We start from the raw sequence: 18,948 nt of genomic DNA on the forward strand, positions 1-18,948 counted from the left end.
AGTGTTATTCTGAGGAAGGCCATTGTAATATGGTCAAAATGTTTTTTTTCTTGAAGTTTATGATGAAAGTGTTTTGTACAATGATGTGCTACAACACCCAGAATTATTTTAATCCTTTTAGTGGCTAATTAGCTGAGCCGCCAAAGATTTATGTCACAATATGGTGCTTTCTCCCCTGCACTACGACCTTCCAGGTCAGCAACAACATGGCACATCCTCCTTTGTAACTGGTACTCATCTCCAGTTGGTTCCAGACTGTTAGCATCGCTGTCTGTGCATACCCATCAATGTCAACATGTGTGTGGCAGCACTCATGTGACCACGGGTGCTCTCACACTTCCTTGCCCGACATCCTCCAAGAGCCAACTACCTCTTTTACACTGGTCCACCACCTTCAGATCACCTCTTGCTGAGGTGCTTGCCCTCTCACCACAACATCTGGAAGCACAACTGCCACACCAGCAGTGTTGGGCAGTTCCTTATCAATATGAACGTACCAGTCTTCTCCTTCGTAAGGTGAATGCAGGAGTGGATAACCCAGCTTCTCAACTACATTACATATCAGCTTCGACATCCCCTAATCTGTCTGTGTGTTCTGATGTCCTGGAACAAGAAGCTGACAGCGGGGACAGAACCTTCATGACCTTACATGGTTCAATAAAAAATGGCAACATCTTCTCCATGATCCGCTGTGCTCCTTTTTTTTGGTTCTGTAATTTCTTTATGTAGGCAATATCTCCCACTGCTACCAATGCTGCACGCTTACCTGGTTATACCTGTGAGCTTCTCATTGATGTGCAAGAGAGATGTTTCTTTTGGCAGCCTCCCATTTAGCCTTTATATTTTCAGGGTCGATCCTCTAAAGTAACAAATCATTTAATGACAATAAGTTGCTCAATGAGGAGTCAAGGGAGAAGGTGAACCAGTGTCTTACATGCCACATGGCAAATGGCATTGAGAGAAAGACTCAGTATAAAGAACTATTCCACTTCTGCTGGGAATAGCTGGGGATGAGAGTGATAAATTAGAAGGATGGATTTTAAAAGTCTACTAATTTGTTCCACAAAAGATGGTTGTACTTAGCATGGCGTAATTGTCACATGCATAACACCATTATTAAAACAAAACTTCCTAAATTCACGGGACATGAACATGGGAGCATTATTGTTGGCCAATGTGCAAAGCTGGAGAAGATCATAGATAAGTGCTTGGATACAAATGGCAATCATTGTTTCCTTACTGGTCACCAGGCACATGAACTTGCTGAAGGCATCGACCATCACAAAAATAAACATATTGCCATTTGTAGTGTGGGGAAGGGGGCCTAAAAAATTGATGAAGAACTTAACCATAGATTGAAGTTACCTAGTGGAAAGCAGAAAACTTTTCCTAGTGTTTGTATTCAGTTTAGTAAGGTTGCATACCTGATATTGGCCTAGTAATTTTTTTGATATCTGCTTTCTTGCCCTTCCAGGTAAGATGTTCCCTAATCTTCATCTCAGTTTTATGCAGCTGCAGATGGCCACCACACAACAACCAATGATAATAGCTTAATACAGTAGAAACTAAACTTTTGGGAGACAGATTTTTAGTTTCACGTCATAATGTGTGCAGTAACACAGTAAACTGTTCTCCAAGGAGTAACTCTTCACTAAGTTACACTCCTCCAGCTCCCACCAGATCCCACCCAGCTCCCTGTCCTGTTGTTGCTTTTCCGTGAGGGCAATGAGCAATGAAGGAATCACATCTAAAACAGGGGTGGTTATGATGAAATCAGGCACCTCTGCCCCTCTGGATATGGCGCCTCATGCCTTCTTTTGCCATCTCCTGTCCTCCCTGCTGAAAAATACAGATGAGTGCATCTGTGACCTGGACTACTTCAAACTGAAATCGCGCAATTCTGCTGGTCTTGTAAGGCCTGGCCAGAACCCAGCTCAAAGCATGATTATTAATCTTCAGTTTGAAACTTTTTTTGCTCTAGGGAGAACTCAAATGCCCCAACTGCAAACAGAACCACTAGGGCTTCTAAATCATAAACTAAATAATTCACTTCTGCAACTGAAAGGCTCTCAAAGCTTAGGCTAAAGGCCTGTTCTCCCAATCCTCTTCCTGCAAAAACACTGCACCAGTGCCCGAACTAGACATATCAGTTTGAACCACAAATGGGAGTTTGAAATTGAGAATCCCCAGCACCAGAGCAATGCTAAGTGCACGCTTCAAAGTATCAAAAGCGACCTGTTTGGAGTCTCCCCTCTGAAATCTCTCTCCCAGGACCAAATCTAGCACATGAGGAAGCACCACTGCACCTGTAGACAGGGCAGAAGGGACATTATTAAATTCACTGAGATTGTAGTTAGTGCAAAAGGAAGTTAATGGCTTAGATTCTTTGGTAAAGGGTATGTGGTAGCAGGCTTGATTAAGATCAAGCCCCATTAAAATGCAGCCACCACAAATCAAGTAAAGCATCATTTAAGTCAGGAAGGACAGGAGAGTCCAACACCTTTTGATTCAATGCTTGGTAATCAACCACTGGTCTATATTCAGCATTGGCAACAAGAACTTTGTGACTGTGTAAGGTGAAACAGAAGGTCTAATCACACCATCCTTTAACAGCTGATTAACACTTTTATGCAGCTTCTTCATCTTTGGTGACGAAAGCTGATACGGATCTTGCATTACCGCTGTCTGGTCAGTTAGTCTGATTTGGTACTGAATTCTGTTAGTGACTGTCATCTTATCAGTCAATACCTCTGGAAATTGTCATAGCAAATATACAATTGTGTGCCCTCAGATTCAGGCAAGTACCCCACATCAAACTCAGTGTTAGTGGTTTGGACAGTACACGTATTAAGAATACCATTATGAGTGCAAATACTATACTTCTTTTCAGGACTAAACTTGAAGCACAACCAGCTCAGGGCAATTAAGGATTCTACAACTCAGTGGCGGTCCTTCTTACGGGCCTCTCATAAGGCCTCTGTTGTCCTATGCCAGCTCTGCATTGGCCATACTTGGCTGACTCACAGTTATCTCCTCCATCGTAAGGACCCCCCTCTCTGTCATTGTGGATTGATTTTGATTGTGGCTCGCATCTTATTGGGCTTTCCTAACTTAACCGTCCTGCGATGGACTTTTAGCTTTCCAGACTCACTACCCCTGGTGTTGGCTGACACTGCCTCTGCGGCAGATCTTGCTTTACATTTTATTCATGATGGGGGTTTTCATTGCTTTACTTAAGGGAGGGACCTTACACCTTATTGCTGAGTGGAGGAGATGGCAGGCTCTCTTGCTCCCCCCTTCGCCCTGATTGGATTGGCTTCAACTGGGCTTGGTGGTTCACCCCAGCCCTCTGCCTTCCCACTCCTTTCCTTATGGGATCTGTTATGTCTTGAGCGTCTCTCTTGTCTTCTGTGCTTCTTCCTTCACGCCCCTGTCATTAGTCATTTTCTTTCCCTCACCTATTCTTCCGCCCTATTCCTTCCTCCACTGTCAATAGTTTATCATTTTATGGACATAGTAGTCCCCTCTTCTAATATGGGATTTTATTGGTTTTAGTTACTCCAAGGTCAGAGGGATTGATGACCACACAGTTTGGTCCTTTCTCCATCCAACCAAGCAACCAACCTTGAAGCGCAACCCTTTTCCAACAAAATCCAACATGCAATGTGTGGAACTGAAGAAATCACAGCCTAACAATACTTTTGTAGTAAGCGCTTGGCTAACACAAATTTCAAGGGCTACATGAGATCCCGTAACCTCTGTTTACAGTGAGACTGCCTCGTAACCCTTAACAATTTTCCTGAAACATTTTGGCAGTTCTCACAAACAGGCTGCAGCCTGTGTAATTTAGCAATTTGTCTATACCTACAGTACCAGGAATAATCAATTACAGAGACACTACTCCCGAAATCAATAGATACACACACTGGCTCAAAAGCAAGGGCGACACACGCAAAAAGCAAATGTGTTGTGCAGCAGATACCTTATGACAGCCACACTGTGAAAGACTACCACCCCACCCCACCACCAATTGTTGCCACCAGCTATTCGGGCACCGATCTTGCACTCTTTAACCAAGTGTCCCTGCCTACTGCAATGGCAGCATGCACTCTCAGACATGCTGCATGTTCTGTCTCAGCCTGTCTCCGCCACACACCGTCAGTTGGCTTGCGGAGTATGGATGTAGATGTAGATGTAGATGTAGCACCAACCTCAAGAGCTAACCTCACTTTGCACCACTGCTCCTTACTTTCCCATTTCATATTGCTGTATCAGATGTATTTGATATTAACCACCATCTTCTCTCAAACAGAAAATGAGTGTGGCTTATGAACAAACAACACCCTTGACTGGCCACATGCTCTCCTGCCTCATTTTGTGGAATATCTATTTGGAGTGCTACCACTGCTGGCCCCACACAATCAATATAATCTCCTAATGCTGCTTGCACCCTATATAAATTTTGGTGGAAAAGTTCCATATGCCTGCAGGTCCCCAGGTTTCCAAAGAGAATTTTCTTACAGTGGTCAAGAGATCCTTCATCCTGCAAATCTTCAGCAGTTAGCCTACTCTACCAACCAAGTGGCCGATGCTAAATTACTTGAAAAGCAATATCAGGAATCTGTAATTACCTCAATTTGATTTTGCAGCTGACCATTATCCTCAATAACTCCAAAATTTGTCTAATGTTATTAATCCACAACCTTTGGACATTCTGAGTAACCAGAATGAGAGGATTCCAAAGTTTACTAACTCTTTCCACACAGCTACCTGCGTACTTCACCCCCTCAACATCACTTAAATTCTGCTCACCATAGGTCTCATTCACTTCATTCCCCTTGTGCCAATTAAGGAAAGAAATGCATTGTTGCAACAACAAAATTTCTTCCTTTAATGCCTGAATGCTCAACAAAAGTTTGGGATCTGCATTAATAAAGTGCACATCATGGACCCTATTAGCAACATGTGCTAAAATTGCTTGCAAATGGAAAATTTATGTCCAGAGATGGGGAGCCACCAACTAACACTGCAATACTCTTTTGCATGTGGGAGAGTACAAAGCTACAAGTGGGGCAGGTACACCTCTCCAACTGTTTCCACAGTTATGTTTACTGGTCAACTTAAAGCTATCCACAGCTGCTGACATAATTTAGTGATGCTGCCCTCCTCCTGCTCACTGTGGTTTCTTAATTCATACTACAGACTTTTTTTTTCATATGATTCAGCCCCATCTCACTTCTTGCTCCCATGGTGATACTCTCTGAAAACATGTAGCAGGATATAGTTACAACAAAACACTATGTGCTCAGTACCGACATATGCAAGATATCTTGGTCAAACAGTGATGCAACCTTTTCAAAGGTACATACAGGTCCTCAAGCATCTGGATGTGGAAAGGCAGTGGGGAGACATGTGAATTAACATTAAACAATTTTATTTACTAGCAACATTCCACATACGACACATGTTGGTGCTTTGAGTGCAGAACCAAACAATGTCAACCGATATTTTATAATTAAAATATTCAAGACAGCAATAGTCACTGGCCTTAAAAATTTTACCACAAATAAAAACCCAGCTGTAAAGGTACAATTTCAACAATGACTGACAGCTTTTATACATTCACTGAGCTATAAAACAAAGGATATTGAACAACAGGCAAAGTCTCTTAAAATTCCACTTACCCAAAAGGGAAAAAAGGAAAAAAAGCGTTAGTTACTGTAACAACTTGAAAATGTATGGCATCCACAGGTGTTTAAAAGTAGCATGATTCATTTAATTAAACAAATTGAATAGGGCAAAAGCCCCATGAAAATTTACAGCAGACAAAGAGATTGTCACATATTACTGAATTATACAAATTTATTTGAGCAATACTTAGTATGCCACCCAATGTACTATTAAAGAACAATACTACATGGCCAGTGGCCTATGTTACTTAAACTAAATCTGGCCAGGTTTCCAAGTTGTACTAAACTCTGCAACACCAGTCTGTTACCAGAACATTGCAATCAAAACTTGACCTAAATATTAAAATTTTGGTTTAAAATCATTTCGTACACTAACAGACTTCTAACAACTGGGAAAGGCAAAATATTTCATGACAAGTTGTTTCAGTACCAGTGCCAGACCAGCAGTGCGTGACAGAAACAACATATTCAGGAACAGCAGCTGGTGCAAAATCCACTGGTCCACAAAGGTCCCTTGTCAGCGTCACTTAGTACACAATTAACAGCTCAGAACTCTACACAAAAAAGCATCAATACACACACCATCCCACCAAAAAACAATCATGCTTGAGACAAAGGTGCCTCCTTGTGACAATTTACTGTACATAAACCTGCTAGCAACTGACTTTAGAATGTTAAACCCGTAACAGAAAACGAGACTGTCATGGCCTGCTCATACTAAAGCACAAAAGTGACTGGACACATGCCTACAATTCAAATATTGCTGTACATGTATTTAAACCCACATACTGGTACATTTGGAGGGCAGACATTGATGTATAATTCTACAAGGCAATGCCAAGGCTCAAACAGTACAATTGAGCATATCAGCTATAGAACCAGTTTCCACGAACAGTGGCCACTAATCTGATACATGATTAATGAGTCCCTTTTGAGCTTAGCACATCAGAGCTCCATTGAATACAGTTAGAAAGGGAAGCTCACCATTTATCCAAACAGAGTGACAGGATGAAGGCAGCCATTATGGATTGTGAATGTGGTACTTTCTTCCCTGCACCATTACCTTCGAGGCTTACAACAGCCTCATCGCCCTCTCACCACAACAATCGGAAGCACAACTGCCACACCAGCGATGCTGGGTGGTGCTATATTGATATGAACGTATCAGATGTATACTCACTAAGAATTTAGTTCATACTCTGCAAAGACACTAATAACCATGCCATTTAGTGCCCTGAAACTGGTATCATCATCATCATATTCTTTATTACAGGGTTAAACTTGGGCCATTTGGTTTGGAAATTTTTGTTGTCCATCCTTTGTAAATGTTTGCAAAATAAAGGAGATACAGGCTATCAGAAATTGACGTCAAGAAGATTACACAATCAGTCATAGAATGTGTTGCAAGGCCAACACGCAGTGCCAGGCAGGATGTTCCATTTAATTTATTTACATATAATAACCTCATTTTTCATGTGTTATGATATTGCAGAAAAAATGCCTTAAAATAAATTATAAGCATCCTGAAATAAATATTAATTCTGTTGGAGCATGATGTGTCATACTTGTGGACAGTAAACATTCTAGTTACACATGTACATATTTTAGATTTCTCTTTGTAGCTGGTGATGCTGAAAAAGTACCATCTGTTCTAAACTACAGCATCACTTTCCGAGATACGTTCCTGGCACTTGTGAGGAAAACACTGAATTGTGAATTGTGGTTTATTAGTCTCATAACATACATAATGAAAATCATTTGATTCAGGTACAAGAGACATGTCAAAAGTTTGGTAAAATTCACTGTAAACATAGAAAGCTGATGTTTACATGCAGCATCATAATAAAAATAGCATCTAAAAATCTAACACTAAATTACCCTAGCTCAAATTATCATGTCATCCTCTAAAAATTCTCCTATCGAATAGTAGTATTTCTCCCCCAGAATCTGATGTAGCCTTATTTTTAGGATTTCTTACTTAACATTAAATATATTTTTGCCCATTAATTTGTTATATATTGTCGTGCCCATATACTGTGGAGCCCATTCATATAATTTCAATTTGTGTGTGGGAAGCATAAAATTATTTTTATTTCTTGTGTTGTATGTGTGGTTAAAATGATTTTCCTCAAATAATTTTTGCCTGCTGTGTAGGAAGATAATAATTTCATAAATGTATATGGAGGGTTCAGTTAAGATTTGCAGTTATTGAAATAATGGGTAACAAGATTCTGTTTTCTGTGCAGTACACATGTATCTGATCATTTTTTCTGAAGTTTCAGTATACGAGATACTGTACTTGAACTTCCCCAGAAAATTATACCATACCTAATTACAGATTCAAAATAACTATGGTATGCTATTTTTCATGTACTCATGTTGGTAGAATCTGCAAGTATCTGCAATGCAAAACTGCTTAGTTTATTTGATAAGGAGTCAATATCTGTTCCAGTTCAAGTTCTTGTCCACATTTAGTCCTAGGAATTTTACAGTGTCAGCTTCTTCCATAAGTTGATTATTGCATATATTTTAAACTCTGCACATTTTGAGTGATTGGTTTGGAAATGTACATATGGGTTTTTGCAATGTTCAGTTTCATCCCATTCAACTGGAACCAGTTTTCTAGGGTATCCAGTGTGCTCACAATGAGGCTTGGAATTTTTTCTGCATCACAATCTTCAATTAAAACAGAAGTATCACCTGCAAACAGAACTGATGGGGAATTGATATTTGTGGATAAGTCACTTACACAGAATAGGAACAAGATTGGCCCCAAAATGGAGCCTTAAGGCACACCTTGTTATACAGTACTCCACTCCAAAAAATAATTCACCACATTTGAAGTGATAGTTATCCTTTATTTTCTGTTCTGCAGGTACGATGTATGCCATTTGAGAGTATTGCCCTTAATCCCATATTTATCTAATTTGTAGATAAGCAAGGCATGGTTTACAGAGTCGAAAACTTCAGTAAGATCACAGAAAATAACAGCAGCTTTACTTCTCTGGTCCAGTGCTTTACATATTTTCCAGTAAAGTTATTTACTGCATCCAGGGTGTTTTTTCCTGGTTGGAATCCAAATTGATTATTTATAATAATATCATGTTTTACAATAAAATTTTGTATCTGGTTTGCAGCTACTTTCTGAAACACTTTTGACAAGATTGGAAGAATAGAAATGGGGCGATAGTTTCCCATGTCTTCCCTCAATCCTTTCTTGAACAGAGGTCTGACTTTGGCATACTTCAACACATCAGGAAAGCATTCCTGTTCAAAAGCTTGATTAATTATTTTAGTTAGTGGAGGTGCTATTATGTGATACACTGCGTTAGTCACTTTAGTCGGTATCCCATCCCACTCAGCTGAGTTTTTATTTTTTATTGAGGGTTTAATTTACTCTGATACTCTATTATATCAACATCTGACTTTGCCACATTTATGAAGAATTCATTTAAACACTCCGATGTTTGAGCTGGGTTTACAATAATCCTTTAATCCTAGGTACTTCATTTATATTAATTCTAACATCTAACTCTGATTTGATAACAGACCATACTGCCTTTGTTTTACTTTTATGTTGTGAAATGAACGTATTGTTTGCCATTTGTTTGGCTGCTTTCACAACTTTTTTGAAGGTAGCTTTATAATGTCTAACATGTTCAATAAAATACCTGTTTTTATTATATTTCAGTTCATTATGTAGTTGCCTCTTCCTAGCACTAGAAATTTTTATATCCAGAGTTATCCATTTAACTTTAACAGTGATTTTGTTACATGTGGTTCTAAGTAGAAAAGTTTGATCAAACACCCCAAGAAAACTGCTTAAAAATTTGTCAGAGTTACTACTACTTGAAATACAGCTGTCATCAAGGCATTCAACCTCTCTTAACTTATTTCTAAATACAGTTAAATTAGAGCTTCTGTTACATGGAATTCCTTTGGTAATTTTTTGGTAGTTCAATGAATAATGCAGAGTGGTCAGAGAGTCCTAGATCTAAGCAAAATTTATGGACATCTTCAAATACATAGTTGGTTAGGATATTTTCAATACAGGTGGCTGACTGTGCATTTACCCTAGTGGCTTGCTTAAAGTTTACTTTGAAGCCAAAACATTTTACTATGTCAGTGAATTTGGACACATCATTGCTTTCACATAGGATATTAATGCTGAAGTCAGCAGTTATTACAACCTTTTTTTCTTTTTCTTTGTTTAGATTTTCAAGGAGGTACTTAAATTTGGCCAGAAAAGCTTCAATTGCAGCTTTCTCTGGTACTCTGTAAATAGAAACTACTATGATTTTTAGGTTCCTTAACTCGATACAGCAGCTCTCAAATATACTGTCTTCATTCAAATGATTAAAATAATTTATTATTAGATATTTTATATCAGAATGAGTAAGTATGCAAGAGCCTCCACGTGATTTCTCACACCTACAAAAGCTGTTTGCTACTTCAAAAGTTTCGATTTTGTTAAGAATTTTAATATTATCACATGTAAGCCATTGTTCATTGAGACAAATAACTTTGATATTTTTACACTCTGAAAGAATAATTTGTAATTTGTCCATTTTATGACTTTTGTTTTGAAAGTCAGCACTTAGACTGTTTATATTCCAGTGCATTATGTAGGAACATTCTTTCTTATTTATGGTTTCAAGCAGTATTTCCTTTCTTGAGTACCATTTTGGTCTTGCCATTTTTGTTACCAGACACTGTTTCTCATCTCCATCATTCCTTATAAGTTTCCCCCATTGCATCTCTCTTTCCAGTGTGACGTGTCATCTCACCTTTGTGTTATAGTCATGTATTGGACAAGAAAATTGGTTGGTGATACACAAATCCTCTGATCCTTCATCTGGCAGAGGATAGTAAAGATGAAGGAAAGTATTGTTAAATTAATTACGAATGTCATTTTGGACATTTTTGGCACCTGTTTGATGAGCCTTGGTTCTAATAAGATCATTCTTCATTGAAATAATGTAGGTGTTTATATCCATCTTGTCTCCTTGATATATGGCCCAGGTGACTTTTGAACTAATTTCATAAGCAGTCTCATTTCGAAGCATTTCCTCTCATTTGCTGCATGAACAAATGTCTGGTCTTCAATTTCTGGCTGAAGATGGAAACCTGGCAAAACACAGTCTTAATTTCACTGTTGGTCAATGGCCATATCTTAGACATAATACCTTCTGATACCAGGCATGTAATGTTAACAACTAATGTGAGGCTATGTGTGCAATAAACACACCTTTTTCTAATAAAATATTAAAGGCCCCTAATCCAAAAGACAACCAGTTGCATCTGTTCAATGTTTCTTTGCCTATTCCGTTCCATCAGGAATTTTTGGAACATAAAATGGTCCAAGCCCACTCTGGCTGCTTCATATAAAATATTTTCTTTTTTGTCAGATGAGAAACATGTTATGCATAATTTGTTACACAGATATGTCAAAGATTGATACTAAGAAGACAATTATTTTTCAAAAAAGCTTTTATTTTCTACCAAGCATGTATAGCAAAACTAATTTATTTGTGATTTATCATAGATAAAATGATTTAAAAACTAATGACTGCTTTTTAAATTTAAACAATGAGTGATGTTTAACATGTGATCAAAGCTGTTCATTGATATTCATCTGGTTATAATTATTTCTATGATTAAGTATTTGCCATGCCATACATTGGTGTTTTTGACTTGTTTCGCTTTATGTCATGAAACAGATTGTTACACTAATGTTGCATTGCTTTTGCTTGGAGAGAGTATGAATCAAATAATATTGTTCATGACTTGTCTTTTTTTTCCATCCAGTTCTTGTGATTCTGAGCATTTTCCTGAGAGAGATGTCTCACCAAGTCATGTCCACTGTAACTCAGCAGGAAGCAACACAACGTCATGGGTACATGATAAAGAACAAAAGCTTAAGGTAATAGATGAGTATTTGTTTTTGCATCAGCAGTTGTTTGAATGTTATTCAATTACATGGGCAAAATACAAAGCAACAAGAAATCATTTAAAAATCTAGTTACAATGAAAAAAGACACATACACAAAGAAATTAAGAGACAGAATTTTACTTGTCCCCTGCATTATTGTTGTTATTCCTTTTCTTTTTTTTTTTTTTTTAAAAAACCCTCAGTTTATTAATCTATTATGTTGAATTTAAAGTGATATTGCTGTGATGACTTGAATTTGAAGATATGTTATTGTGCTCCAGAGCTATTTCTCTTTCCTTTTGAGTCTTCCTCCCTTCCTTCCTTCCTGTCCAGTGCCCTTTATCCAGCTACTGCTGGGCCAGAACTGTTATGGACCCTGTCCAGTTTTACAGAGTGCCAATCACACACATATATAGGCTATTATTATTATGATGGGTTGCCACTCCCAAAGGCATATTAAGGTTATTGCCAGCCTCATCCCTCCCCTCCCCCTCCCTTCCCACCACCATCCAGGAGGAATGTGTGTATCCCTTTGTTTGCATCTAGTTTAATTGCAAGCTCAAATGTGACATTGTGCTTCAAAGTATTTATGCTTCATGTAACTGAGGCAGGGCATCGGGACCAGCCTCATATTTACCTAGGAGGATGTGGAAAGCTGCCTAAAATGCACATCCAGGCTGGTTGACACATTGGTGCCTCGTAAATGTATGAGATAGGCTTAATCTGGGGCTGGTGGATTTCACCGCATCCCAGAAGTGGACGCTTTAATGTACCAGGCTATCAGGGCACATGTCATTTGATTGTATTGTATTCTATTCTATTTGATTAATCAATAATCCAAGAGAGTCTAGATACTACATGTTCCATGTAAGCAGTGTTACTTCTGGATGCTTTGTTTTCTTATTTTCTGAGGATAATGAGGCCAATTTGAATGTAAAATACTACCATCTGACCATATTAGCCATAATATCATCCTGAATCACAAAATTCTGTTCAGCTTTCTCTTTTATGTGGTTTTATAGAAGCTAAAGGCAGCTATCAAATTGTCAATTTCCCTGGGATAATAAAACGTTTTAAGGGTGTGGATGCGTACAGATGATGAAGTATAATTAAATTCCTCATACAACCCATCTGATAGATCAGATGCATATCGGACTGGTTAGTAAACAAGGAAAGCATTTTAACTCAGGCACTGTTGTTCATAGCAGTAATATTAGTAGAGACAGTGGTAATGGTACCTGTTATTGTTACAGTGTATGCTAATATGCTGTTAAGTACACAGTAAACTATCACTTCCCATTACCAATACTTCATTGTCACTAGAGCAGTGAAGAGAGAGCACATGACATTTACTTTTGTGTATTCTCTAATATCCCTCACTGGATGAAGAGACGATAAGTAGAAGGTTTTGTGTTTGCATTTCACCAAACACATTGCTTACTGTGTCCAACTGCTAACAGAAACAGGTATTTTCATGCACCACCCACACTAATTTATTGCATCGTAATTTATGTTATACAGTGAATTGAAAATGGACACAAACATTATTTAGTCTTGCTTTCTGCTGTTTTCACTATGAAAAGAGGGGTCACAGCCATGAGGGAAGCACATTGCTGACAGATAACGTGATTGCTTATGAACATAATATGTTGCATGCTAGTGTCATAAAGATAACTGTTATTTTTTTCTTAAAATTGTGCTCTAGGCAACAGATTTTTAATATCTACATCCCAGCACTGAAAACTCGTTATCTGTACAAGCGAGTAGGGCCCAGAAAATTTCTCTTTAAACACATTTGTGTTCTAGCATTTAACATGCATAGATTTATGCAATGCGTATCTTTCTACAGGGTGAAATATAAAAACAATTCTTGTCTTATGTTGAGACTAACCTTTTGTCTGTTTGCTTCCTAATATATAATTTTGGAATAAGATTCTGTCTTTAGTGAACACAAGAAGAATTTGTGTGTGCTCAGGCGGAATCATATTTCCATAATTATATAAAAAACATTATACACTGCCAGCCATTAAAATTCAACATGATGAAGATGGCATGCAACAAACATGATATTGTCATGAAGTGTACTACATGCGTGAATACGCAAATGATTAGCATTTCAGCACAGATACACAAAACAGAAAGGATTGATGCCATCTGTATTCTGTATACAAAGAAAGAATACACGGTGAGTTTTACCTTTAAAAATTGCACTTCAATGTCTGTGAGAAAGTGGTGTTATGCCTCATGTAAGAACGAGAAGCACCTACTAGTATGTGCTGGAATTTGACAGCTACAGGATCATGGCCTATCAAAGCTTTGGTCTATCCTCCCGGGATATTGCTGCTTGCTTTGTTTGGGATCCCACAACTACCATGCATGTACATCGAGATGACAGAATTCATGGGATAGCAATATGCACATATACAGCTGGTAGTTTCACATTCACCAGGTACAAAAGGACAATGCATTGGTGGAGCTGTCATGTGTACTCAGATGATTCACGTAAAAAGCTTTCTGACATTAGTATGGCCACACAACTGGAATTAACAGACTTTGAACATAGAATGGTGGTTGGAGCTAGATGCATGGGGCATTCCATTTTGGAAATCATTAGGGAATTCAATACTCTGAGGTCCAGTGACAAGAATGTGGTGAGAGTACAGGCATTACCTATCACCATGGGTGATATCGGTGGCTGACGGCCTTCACTTAATGACCAAGAGCAGTGGCATTTGCATAGAGTTGTCAGTGCTGACAGACAAGCAACACTGGTGTGCCGAAATTAGTTGTTAATGGGCTATGGCAACAGATGACCGATGCGAGTGCCTTTGCTAATGGCACAACATCACCTGCAGTGCCTCCTGGGCTCTTGACTATATCAGTTGGACCCTAGATGATTGGAAAATCATGGCCTGGTCAGATGATATCTGACTTCAGTTGCTAAGGGCTATTGGTAGTGTTCGAGTATGGTGAAGACCCCACGAAGCCATGGACCTAAACTGACAACAAGGCACTGTGCAAGCTGGTGGTGGCTTCATAATGGTATGAGCTGTATTTGCATTGAATGGACTGGTTCCTTTGGTACAACTGAACCAATCATTGACTGAAAATGGATATGTTCAGCTACTTGGAGATCATTTGCAGCCATTCATGGGCTTCATGTTATGAATGACAATGCGCCATGTCACCGGGCTACAGTTGTGTGCGAATCGTTTCACGAACATTCTGGACTGTTCAAGCGATTGATTTGGCCATCCAGATAACCCAACATGAATCTCATCAAACATTTATGGTACAAATTGAGAGATCAGTTCATGCACAAAATACAGCACTGACAACACTTTCACAATTGTGAATGGCAATAGAGGCAGCATGGCTCAATATATCTGCAGGGGACATCTAGTGACTTGTTGAGTCCATGCTACATTGAGGTGCTGCACTATGCCAAGTAAAAGGAGGTCCAACATGATATTAGGAAGTATACCATGACTTTTGTCACTTCATTGTATGACATAGATGGTTTTGAGAGGGCCATACTGAAAGTCATCCAGGATCTCCATGATCCCACACAACTAGAGGCCTGAAAGTCAGACATATTGTGTGCCCAGCTATGCAGGACCATAAAGCCATATTGAGTGCCTTGAGTCATAAAATTAGTGTATTTAGAGCAAGGGGAGTATCCATATGGACAGTGCAACATTTTCTGGAGCACCATTAACTATTGTTTTGGCTTCCCTTCACATGGTGACACAAAGAGGTATGGTGACAGTGGTGCACCCAATGACAACACTGGACACAAGAGTGGCCCTGCGTTGCCTTTTCAGTTGAGTTCTGGTTCCATATACAGTATCACAATGGATGTATCCATTTGTGGAGGCTCTGAGCAGAATGAACATTGGCAGATTGCATTCATCGTCATCATATGGGCCCAGAACCTAGTGTGATGATGTGGGGTGCCATTGGGTTCACAACATTATCACCTCTGGTTTGTGTAATTTGAACAGCAGCCATTATGTTACTGACACATAATGTCAATGGGAGTGCCCTGTCTCTGAGGTCTCTATTACATTGTCTTTCAACAAGATAATGCAAGACCTCAGTTTGTTTCTGCTGTCCTGACCTGCATCAATACAGACAGTATTCGACTACTGCAGTGGCCAGCATGTTCTCCAGCTCTTTCACCCACTGAAAACATCTGGTCATGGTTTGCCAAGAGACTGGAATGTCACCATTTAGCAACCACTGCAGCTGATGAACTCCATTGTAGAGTTTAAACAGAATGGAATGATATGCTTGTATCTTTCTTCTAAGCCCAGTTCAACTCAGTGCCCATCCAGGTTAGAGTTGTTTGAAAGTGATAGAACTGTGTACTAGATTGTGCACCACTTATAACACCAAATTACCTACAAACTTAAGCTGTGTAACAGTCAGTAAAATTTTGTTATTTGCTGTCCTTCCTGGAGTTACAATTTTAATGGCAAGAGTGTGGATCTTGTGTAGGTAGTATCATTATAGTAAAAGAACCTAGTTCTCATTTTCAGCACTTCAAGAGAAGTGCTTGTGAACAGGTACTGTTAATATTTTATAGTTTTACTGATAAGTTGCACTTGAAATTAAACAGTGTGATGTAAAATTCAGCACTTTGAAATTATGTAGTTAACTTATGCTCATATGAATTGTTTGTTGCAGGTTGCTGCAGCATTTCTTTCAGAGGTGATTTCTCAGTCTGGAATGGTTGCTGATAAGGCCCATGGTGATCCATTGCCTTCACACAGATTAAAACCACCTGATAAACCACCGTCCCTCTCTCGGCCAAAGAATTTTCAAGCAGGAGTAGTGAAGGTGACAGCCAGCAAAGTGTTCCCACCAAAGCCACCAAACCATTCGTAAGAAAAAGTTTTTGGATTAATGATGCAAAAGAAACAAATGGAAATGGTTTTTCTATTGCCTGAATGACTAGAGATTAAGTTTTGTAAAATCCACAGCAAGTATGTTATTTACGATTGTACTTTGTTAAAAAATGTTTCTGTAACCTGCATCAAATACTGTGAATCAGTAAACATAACAATACGTCACTCAGTGGACATATTAATTCATATAATAATAATAATAATAATAATAATAATAACAATAATAATGTATAAGCTTAATAGTGATGAAACAAACTCAGTTGCTTTTGTTACTCTTTATTTAAGGCCAATAAATTCCAGAGCTTTAGAATCCAAAGATACATTAGTGCAGTTGGAAGAGAAGTTATATAAGATGAATAGGGGTAATGTAATTTTAGCAAAAGAATGAAAAAGAAATGAAGATCAAATTAAAATGAGACTTATGTTTTTGTTGTGAGGAACAGAGCAGGAATGAAAATCAGACTCAGATTTTATTGTAAACATGACAATCAGAAACAATATTAAAGATTCATACAGACTGGGAAGATTTTTTTTAGAAATAAATAACCAATCGATTTGACCTTCTCCAATGTGGACAAAGTAGCATAATCAATTTTTGCTATATAAATACTATATCTATAGCTGCTTCTTAATAGTACTCACCTACTCCACTGAAGATTACACTCCACTGTCATCCAAAGAACTGTGTTTGCTTCATATCTCATGGATAAGGGGATTCTGCAATGGCCTCTATTTTACTAGGATCCAGTCTTATATCCTCTGCATTAATGTTAAGCCCTAAACAAGGGCACCCGTATGATGGTTTGTAGGTGGGGGCTAATTGGGGATGTGAGATATTTTTAATATTTTGGAAGATGAATGGTGACTTGTAGGAAGCCATAAAATAGTTCCAGTTCTAACCCAGTTAAAATTTTGCTTAATACTGACTTTTAAATCATTTTCTTGAAAGAAAAAATACTTGACCATGCACTGGCCCCAAATACTTGAACACCAAAAGACAAGCTGCTCAATTTTATTGAGAGTCTTTTCTCTGAAAATTTTTGCCACATCTCAAATATCTCCTTATGGTCAGACCACATTTTTGAAATAATCATGACATCATCAATATATAACAGTATCTTCTGTAACAGACTGGGGCCTGAATGTTTGTCCAGGGCCTTCATAAACATGCTTATTGATACATTTAATCCAAATGATAAATCTGTAATTTGATAAGACCTGCCATAAAAAAAATAAAAAAAATAAAAATAAAAAAAATCGAAGCTGGCCTGGGACTAGGATGTAAAGTGACTTTTCTGTTTCAATATGTTGATTAAGAGTATGGGCACTGAGTACCTGACAAACATCTCTGCGTGGTTTTTCAAATGCAAGCAAAGGATTGTTATCTGGACTTGATGGTTTTTAAGGCTTTGTAGCATTTATTACATCCAATTTACGATTGTAAATAATACATCAAATGAAAGAGCATCTCAAACAGTTTTTCTTACAAGTGTTCAACATGAACACCATTCATCACACATTGAGTCCATAGATGAGTTCTTCCCAAACCTGGATTAGTGTCTCTCAAGTAATTGTTGCAGAAATGCTGTTTCTGGATTTAAGTAGATCAGCTGGTAGTGGAGGCACATAGACATGATCCCTTGTGAACCCTCAGAGGTAAAAATCTTAAAGCGTGTGTGAATGTGGAGTTCATCAGGCCCCTTGCAGCTAATCCAGCACAATGTCATTTAACCAATTGCATGTTGAGTTAATGCCAGTGAGATGGCGCACCATCTTGCTGCCAAATGTAGTTCCATGGTTCAGTTCTTCCAATTAAGGAAAGAACCATAGTTCTAGCACATCAAGATAAGAAATACCATTTACAGCAGCTTCACTGGAAAAAAAAGGCCAGTAAACTTTCCATTGGGATATGGCACAAAAAACATTCAATTTATGGGAGTCTCCTTGCAACTGTATCATCTCACGGGGATTTGCTGATCCCTAAATGTGCACATTGTGTGTGTTGACATTTCCACTTAAGTTGAATGTCGATTCATCATAGAAAGCAACTCAACCCAAAAATCTTTGTCATCCAACAACATTTTGTTTGTAAAGTTGGCAAGTAAACCATAGTCTATAGGCTTTAGGGCTTGTAAAACTGCAAACGGTAAGGGCATAGTTGTAAGTGTCTCCTTAAAAGTCTCCACACAGGCGTAATTGGACTTGTCAGCTCACAACAAACCTTCCGAACTGACTTCTTGGGGCTATGCGTGAAAGACTCTCACTTGTTCAGCATGTTCTTGAGGCAGTCTTGGTCATTTCATACTCTTTCCTTTGCACACTGGTATACTCGTACAAACAAAACTGTTTCAGTTGCTCATTCATTTGATGTATTATTTATAATTGTAAGTTGATTGACTTAAATGCTACAAAGCCT

General features: G+C 38.4%; 1 protein-coding gene across 1 annotated transcript in view; it reads left to right on the forward strand.

The window, feature by feature from the left end:
* LOC124789733 overlaps window positions 1-18,948 on the forward strand; it is a 451,761-nt gene that overhangs the window by 271,342 nt on the left and 161,471 nt on the right. Inside the window, exons 5-6 of the mRNA XM_047257185.1 lie at window positions 11,499-11,613; window positions 16,312-16,508. Of these exons, the coding sequence (XP_047113141.1) occupies window positions 11,499-11,613; window positions 16,312-16,508 (312 nt within the window). The remainder of the gene's footprint in view (window positions 1-11,498; window positions 11,614-16,311; window positions 16,509-18,948) is intronic.

Source organism: Schistocerca piceifrons, chromosome 3, assembly GCF_021461385.2.
Source record: "Schistocerca piceifrons isolate TAMUIC-IGC-003096 chromosome 3, iqSchPice1.1, whole genome shotgun sequence".
NCBI lineage: Eukaryota > Metazoa > Arthropoda > Insecta > Orthoptera > Acrididae > Schistocerca > Schistocerca piceifrons.